The sequence below is a fragment of the Callithrix jacchus genome, chromosome 15, assembly GCF_049354715.1.
Source record: "Callithrix jacchus isolate 240 chromosome 15, calJac240_pri, whole genome shotgun sequence".
Lineage (NCBI taxonomy): Eukaryota > Metazoa > Chordata > Mammalia > Primates > Cebidae > Callithrix > Callithrix jacchus.
Window position 1 is genome coordinate 88,546,863 of NC_133516.1, and position 8,279 is coordinate 88,555,141.

At 40.1% G+C, this 8,279-nt stretch overlaps 1 protein-coding gene across 2 annotated transcripts in view; it reads left to right on the forward strand.

Annotated features, from left to right (window-relative positions):
- DRD3 (dopamine receptor D3) overlaps nt 1-7,607 on the forward strand; it is a 50,716-nt gene extending 43,109 nt beyond the window's left edge. The window contains exons 6-7 of one of the 2 annotated variants that reach the window (XM_035274128.3): nt 4,157-4,502; nt 6,294-7,607. In XM_035274128.3, the coding sequence (XP_035130019.2) occupies nt 4,157-4,502; nt 6,294-6,490 (543 nt within the window). In that variant the 3' untranslated portion in view covers nt 6,491-7,607. The remainder of the gene's footprint in view (nt 1-4,156; nt 4,503-6,293) is intronic. The other variant, XM_078350152.1, reaches the window with a different exon arrangement.
- The last annotated feature ends 672 nt before the right edge of the window (nt 7,608-8,279 follow it).

Consider the following 8,279-nt stretch of genomic DNA (forward strand, 5'->3'; position numbering starts at 1 on the left):
TCAAACTTCCCCGTGGGTGACCCAAGATCTGAGGAGGCTTCAAGGTCAAAAGGAGGGAAAATATTGAACACAAGAGAGAGATCGGAGATTCAAGAGGCTGGTATTTCCAGCAGTGCGGAGAATTAGATTCTGTTCTGCCATCTGGGAGTGGAGGGCTCTGCTAGCCAGACCCACAGGAATCCAGTGTTTCTTCATGTCAGTCATGGAAGTAGTGATGAGGGTTTGCAGACAGGGCAGAAAAGTACGCTCACTAATGTATAATCTTGGAAAAATCATTTTTCTCCTATAGCACTGACTTTCCATATCTGTGCAATGGAAACAGGGTATACTAGATCAGCATTTTCAAATCTGATATATATATATATATATATTTTAAGACAGTCTCACTCTGTTCCCCAGGCTGGAGTACAGTGGTGTGATCACGGCTCACTGCAGCCTTGAACTCTTGGCCTCAAGCAATCCTCTCATCTCATCCACTACACCTAGCTAAATATGAGATTTCATAGGCAATCCCAATAATTTATTTCCCATCCCCTAGTTTTAGAAATAATGCATTAGAATCAAATATTGTCACTCTAAGAAGATCAGTAGGTGCCAGTTTAATTATAAATTTAATCTTGGTTGTAAATAAAGATTTTCTAATTTTAATTATTAGAAAATTCCATCAAAATAAAAGCCAAAAAATTTTAATATATATTCTCTTAACTTGAAGTCATGTTAAGTGAAATAAGCCAGACATAGAAAGATAAATACCACATGTCCTCAATCACATATGGGAGCTAAAAAGTGGGTATTGTGAAAATAGAGAGTAGATTCATGGTTACCAGAGGCTAGGAAGGAGACGGGGAAGGGGGCAAGGAAGAGAGGTAGACTCATAGGTACAAACATACAAGGAACACATTCTAGCATCTAATTGCACAGTAGGGTGACTGTACTTCACAGCCGTTTGTTGTGCATTTCAGAATGCCTAGAAGAAAAGATCTGAAGTGTTCCCAACACAAAGAAATTATCATTATTTGAAGTGATGACTAGCCTGATTTGATTAATTTCACATTGTGTGCATGTACCAAAATATTGCATTTATCCCATAAATATGTACAATTATTACATATGAATTTAAAATTTTAAAGAAAAAATGTGTATTATTCTAGAATTCCTAAGAACACCTCTGTGGAGCACAGTTTTTAAAAAAAACCCTAGGCCAAGCATGGTGGCTCCTCCTTGTAATCCCAGCACTTTGGGAGGCTGAGGTGGGCAGATCACTTGAGGTCAGGAGTTCAAGATCAGCCTGGCCAAAATAGTGAAACCCCATCTCTACTAAAAATACAAAAATTAGCTACGCATGGTGGTGGGCGTCTGTAGTCCCAGCTACTCAGGAGGCTGAGGCAGGAAAATTGCCTGAACCTGGGAGGCGGAGATTGCAATGAGCTGAGATCATGCCACTGTACTGCAGTCTGGGTGACAAAGTGAGACTCTGTCTCAAAAAAAAAAAAAACCCTAAATTGGCTGGGTGTGGTGGCTCACGCCTGTAATCCCAACCCTTTGGGAGGCCAAGAGAAGAGGATCACTTGAGCCCAGGAGTTCAAGACCAGTCTAGCCAACACAGAGAGACATCATCTCTGCTAAAAATAATAAATAAATAAATGACACTAAATCATCCTGAAGACCCCTTGCATTTATTCATTCATTCTGAGTATGTATAATGTGCCACCTCTGTGTGTCTAGAAGACTGCTTCCTTGAATTAAGAAAACTAAAGTGAGGGGTTTTGGTTGCTGGCACTGACTAACTTATGTAGAAAACAAAGTTACTGGAAAGCTGTCAGGTGGCTCACAGGCTCAATGAGAAGGCTGAAAAACAGCTTCAGAAAGATGCTATTCATGCCTAAGAAATAATCTGGTCTGAAGACCTAGGACACTGGACGTTGAATGTCACCATTACTAATGGGGTCAAGTCTCCCTGCTTCACAAGTTCCAGGTGTGAATCTGCAGTTGACTGGGCTTGGTGCATGTGCCTGAGCTCTAGCTGCATGGGGATGGAGGTGTGAGGTGAGTATCTGGCTTTTATGGCATCAGTAATGGGGGTTGGGGAGTTGAGTTCTGCCTCCTGTTCAAGACTGACGCAAGGGTCTGATTCTTCAAACATGAAAAGAAGTTCATGTTAGGGACACACACATCTCCCTCTCCCTACCAGAAAAATTCACATATTTCTGTTTTCCATTCTCAGAAGCTACTCATCCCAGACCCATTTCTCCCTATTTCTTTTCTGTTTTACAAATGAAGCTCAGAGATACTAAATTAACTTGCCTAAAGATACATCTACTAAGTAAGAAAGCTGAGAAGAAAAAATCCTGGGTTTTCTTTTTTCTTTTTTTTAACTTTCTATTATGGAAGTTTTCAAAAGTAAAAAAGCAGAAAGACAAATATAACAACCCCCATAGTCGCCATCAGGCAGCCTTAGTTGTGATCAACTTGTGGCCAATCTTATTTCATCTATAATCCAACCTGCATTCACACATCCCCACTGGATTGCTGTGAAGCAAATCCTAAACCTCATGTTATTTCAACCCAAATATTTATACAAGATCCTCTAAAGAATACAAACTGTAACAACAATACCACGTCACGCTAAAAAATTAATAATAGTTCTCTAATATCATTAAATATCCAATCGATGTTCAGATTTCCCCAATTGTCTTGTAAATTTTATTTACAGTTGGTTTGTTTGAATCAAAATTCAAATAAGGCACATATTTTGCAACTGGTAAGTACTGTCATGTTGTTATTAAAATTTATTTGTTGAAAAAAATAAGTCATTTGTCTTGTGGAGTTTCTCACACTCCCCATTTTGGGGCTTATGTCATAGTGGTGTCACTTAGTGTGTTTCTGTGTATCACCAGGTCATTCTAACTCAAAAAGGCCAGACTACAATTCTATGCTACCCTGCTCAAGGGGTTGTTGTGATTATCAAATGTTCTACATGTGGTGGGTGCTGCTTTATTTATTTATTTGTTTGTTTGTTTAATTGTTTATTTTTCTTTAAGTTCTGGGATATATGTGCTGAAAGTGCAGGTTTGTTACATAGGTATACATGTGCCATGGTGGTTTGCTGAACCTATCAACCTATCATCTAGGTTTTAAGCTCTGCATGCATTAGGTGTTTGTCCTAATGCTATCCCTCCCCTTGCCCCCCACCCCCTGACAGTCACCAGTGTGTGATGTTCCCCTCCCTGTGTCCATGTGTTCTCATTGTTCAGCTCCCATTTATGAGTGAGAACATGGGGTGTTTGGTTTTCTGTCCTGTATTAGTTTGCTGAGGATGATGGTTTCCAATTTCATCCATGTCCCTACAAAGGACATAAACTCATTCTCTTTTACGGCTGCATGGTATTCCATGGTCTATATGTGCCACATTTTCTTTATCCAGTCTATCACTGATGGGCGTTTGGGTTGGTTCCAAGTCTTTGCTATTGTAAATAGTGCTGCAATAAACATACATGCGCATGTATCTTTATAGTAGAATGATTTATAATTCTCTGGGCATATACCCAGTAATGCGATTGCTGGGTCAAATGGTATTTCTGGTTCTAGATCTTTGAGAAATCACCACAGTGTCTTCCACAACGGTTGAACTAATTTACACTCCCAACAACAGTGTAAAAGTGTTCCCATTTCTCTGCATCCTCACCAGCAGGATGTTTCCAGTCTGTTGTTTCCAGACTTTTTAATGATCGCCATTCTAATTGGTGAGAGATGGTATCTCATTGTGGTTTTGATTTGCATTTATCTAATGACCAGTGATGATGAGCTTTTTTTCATACGTTTGTTGGCTGCATAAATGTTTTCTTTTGAGAAATGTCTGTTCATATCCTTCACCTACTTTTTGATGGGACTGTTTTTTTTTCTTGTAAATTTTTTTAAGTTCCTTGTATATTCTGGATATTAGACCTTGGTCAGATGGATAGATTGCAAAAATGTTCTTCCATTCTGTAGGCTGCCTGTTCACTCTGATGGTATGATGGGTGCTTTTTATTTGTAAAGTCTAAAGCAAATTTTATTTTTTTGAACTTCCCGTGGTCCTGCCACTCCCTCAGATGTTCACTTTGTAGGTCTCCCACAATTATGTTCCCCTCTTCTTTGAATTCTCTTGCCCTTTCAGGAACATTCAGAAGATAAACGATATTCCCAGAAATGTCAGGATCCCCTCTTGTCCCACCTGCAGACCCTCTCTCCTGACCGGGCACATCTGGAGCTGAAGCGCTATTACAGCATCTGCCAAGACACTGCCTTGGGTGGACCAGGCTTCCAAGAAAGAGGAGGAGAGTTGAAAAGAGAGGAGAGGACTCAAAACTCCCTGAGTCCCACCATAGCGCCCAAGCTCAGCTTAGAGGTTCGAAAACTCAGCAATGGCAGATTATCAACATCTTTGAAGCTGGGACCCCTGCAACCTCGGGGAGTGCCACTTCGGGAGAAGAAGGCAACCCAAATGGTGGCCATTGTGCTTGGTAAGTTTGAGTTGACTTGCATTGGGTTGGGCTGGGTTAGGTTGTGTTAAGTGGGCTGGCAGAAGGTGCTAAGGTAGCCACATTTGACAGAAATTGGAAATTCAATGACAGTAATATTTATCAAATGTTCACAGTATAATTGAAAAGTATTTGTGTATAAATACTAACTCTGGTGGAAATTCAAAAGACCTAGGCTGAAATTTATGAAGCTGAACAAGCCATTTAACTAAGCTGTATCTTTTTTTTTGTATTTTGTATTTTGCTGTCCACTATATGGAGCTATAACACATAAATCAAACAACAAATAAGATATTAATTTAATAAAACTATCTGGTACATATTAGATATTTAATAATTTCTGAATTATTTTTAAATATTACATGATAAAAATAGGAATGCAAAACACTATTGTGATATGGCATGATCAAATCTAGATTATTGTAAATACAGAGTAAAAAAGACTGGAAAGAAATCCCCAAGATACCAAAAGTGATTAGCTTTAAGTGGTGGGTGCTTATTCCTTTTGTTTCCCTACTTCTCTCTATCTACCAAGCTTTCCATAATGCACACAATCAAAGATTTTTGGTTTTCGTTTTTTTTTTTTTTTTGAGACATAGTCTGACTTTGTTGCCTAGGCTGGAGTGCAGTAGCACAATCATAGCTCACTGCAGCCTTGAACTCCTGGGCTCAAGCAATCCTCCTGCCCGAGCCTCCCAAGTAGCTAGAACTACAGCTGTGTGCCCCCATGGCCAGCTAATTTTTTAATTTTTATTTGTTTTTTGTAGTGACAGGGTCTCATTACATTGCCCAAGCTGGTCTCAAACTCATGGCATCAAGCAATCCTCCCATCTCAGCCTCCCAAAGCACTGGCATTATAAGCATGAGCCACCACACTATGCCAGAATCCAGGCTAATTTTTATAGTAATAAAATATAAACTTTGTTTATTTATTAATTTTTTGAGACAGAGTCTCACTCTGTCACTCAGGCTGAAGGGCAATGGCATGATCTCGGCTCACTGCAACCTCTGCCTCCCAGGTTCAAGCAATTCTCCTGCTTTAGCCTCTCCAGTAGCTGGGATTACAGGCATGCACCACCATGCCCAGCTAATTTTTGTATTTTTAGTAGAGACAGGGTTTCACCATGCTGGTCAGACTGATCTTGAACTCCTGACCTCAGGTGACCCACCCACCTTGGCCTCCCAAAGTGCTGTAATTACAGGTATGAGCCACTGTGACTGGCCTGAACTTTATTTAAATAAAGAAATTAAAAATCAATAAATCATAGGTATGCTATAGAGTTAGCGAAGGCAGTTCATCCTGTTCAGTGTCACTGACAATCCCAACTCTCTCCTATATCAGAGACTTTGCTAGAATTCCTAGCTGTAATCTCCTCAATAGCAGGAACTGTGTCAGTGCCATCTTTAAGGTCTTCATCCCTATCAGTGCCTAGGATCATGTCTTGCATGGGTAGACATTAAATAAATGTCTGAATTGAATTGAAAAAGAAAACAAAGATTAGTAAAGAACTACCTAGCGACCACACTAGAAAATCGATTTAGTAACAAAGGCCAACGTGAATCAAAGGCATTAGCATGCAGTTTTCTCACCTAAAAAAAGTCTGGCTAATCACACCTACTTCATAGGGTTGTTATAAAAAAAAAGTAAGCGTGTATGTAAAACTTCCAGCTTAGTGGCTGGCATTAAAGTAGACGACTGTGAGTCATTCTCATGTTATAACAAAAGGAGTAAGCAAATCCCTTACCCAGTTTCTCTCTTCTTTGGCAACTTAGGGGCCTTTATTGTCTGCTGGCTGCCCTTCTTCTTGACCCATATTCTCAATACCCACTGCCAGACATGCCACGTGTCCCCAGAGCTTTACAGTGCCACAACATGGCTGGGCTATGTGAATAGCGCCCTCAACCCCGTGATCTATACCACCTTCAATATCGAGTTCCGGAAAGCCTTCCTCAAGATCCTGTCTTGCTGAGGAAGCAGAGGAGGGAACACTCCTTGTACCCATGTCTAGCGGCCAGGCTGTTGGCCCACTCAGAAAGACTGTGCAGTGACCTCCGGCCTGTGGTAGGAAGAAGATTCCTCGAACCAGGATGTCCCTGCTTGTCAGGTATAACCAAATATGTCCTCCAAAACAGAACGTTTTACCTGCACAGCTAAAATCTGACTTCATTCTGACATTCTTCAAATGACTGGGGAGCCCCCAAGTGATAAGCAATAATTCAGAAAGAAGCTGATAAATCATGGCTCACACAAAATTGTCGTCGGAGGCATGATTCATTACACTAAAGGAAAAATGAACAGATCTCATCATTCTCAACTTGCAGGGGTCCTTGAAACCAGCCAGTAAACCACATAGAACAGCCAGTTTGTCTTCCTTCAAACCTCTAATTAACTGTCGGGCTAACCTTGTACTTTCACGGGCCCATTCCTCTTGGTCATTTCTTTCCTTCACTGTACCTGGAAATAGGAATGGCAAGGCCAGTGCTTCTACCTCTGCAGAATCCGATGGGCTACATTCAGTGAGGTGAATTTCTCACCCCAAGAAAAACACTGTCCCACATTGGGACGGGGACTTCATTTCAAACTTTGCTACCCTTATATTTTAGCTTTAGCTGAGAAGACATTTTGATTCCATTCCTTTACTCTCTCAAGGCAATCTCAGAGGGTCAATTTCCAGAGTCATTGAAGACGGGGATATTATTTGAAGACGGTACGACACATTTCATTGTAGTTTCACTGTTGAACCTTATGGTTCAGAACATTCCTTAGATATGCGTTTCATATCACCACCAAATTTTCCTACCCAGAGCATCTTCATTTCTCCTTAACAGGGACCCAACGTAGTGGACATCTTGGGCAACAGTAGACCACACATACAACGGTAGTCTCATAAGATAATAACAGAGCTGAAGGATTCCTGTCGCTTAATGACGTCACAGCTGTTGCAACATCACAGCTCAATGCATTACTTCCATGTTTGTGGTGATGCTGGTATCAACAAAATTATGCTGCCAGTCATATCAAAGTGTACAATCGTGTACAGTACATAAACTTAATATTAATAATAAATGACATTACTGGGTTATGTATTTACTGTACTGAACTTTTCACCATTATTTTAGAGTGTACTTCTACTTCTTTTTAAAAAGTTAATTATAAAACAGCCTCAGGCAGGTCCTTCAGGAGGTATTCCAGAAGAAGGCACTGTCATAAGAGATGACAGTTCCCCGTGTGTTATTGCCCCTGAAGTGGGACAAGGTGTGGAGGTGGGAGACAGGGACATTGATGATGCTGACCCTGTTTAGGACTAAGCTAATGTGTGTGTTTATGTCTTAATTTTTAACAAAGTAGTTTGAAAAGCAAAAATAATTTTAAAAATAGAAAACATATATAGAGTAAGTATATAAGGAAAGAAAATATTCTTGTCCAGCTATCCAGTGTGTTTGTGTTTTAAGCTAAGTGTTATTACAAAATCGTCAAAAACGTCAAAAAAAAACTTTTTAAGTTTATAAGGTAAAAAGGGGGCAGAAAGCCAAGATTAATTTATTATTGAAGAAAGAAAAAATTTTTAAATAGATTTAGTGTAGCCCGAGTGTATAGCGTTGATAAAGTAATATCCCAGGCCTTCCCCTCCACGCACCAGTCCACTCACTGACTCACCGAGTCTTACAGCTCAGCTCAGCTGCCAGTCTGCAAGCTCCATTTATGATAAGAGTCCTATATAAGTGTACCACTTTTTGTCTTTTATATCCTGTTTTTAC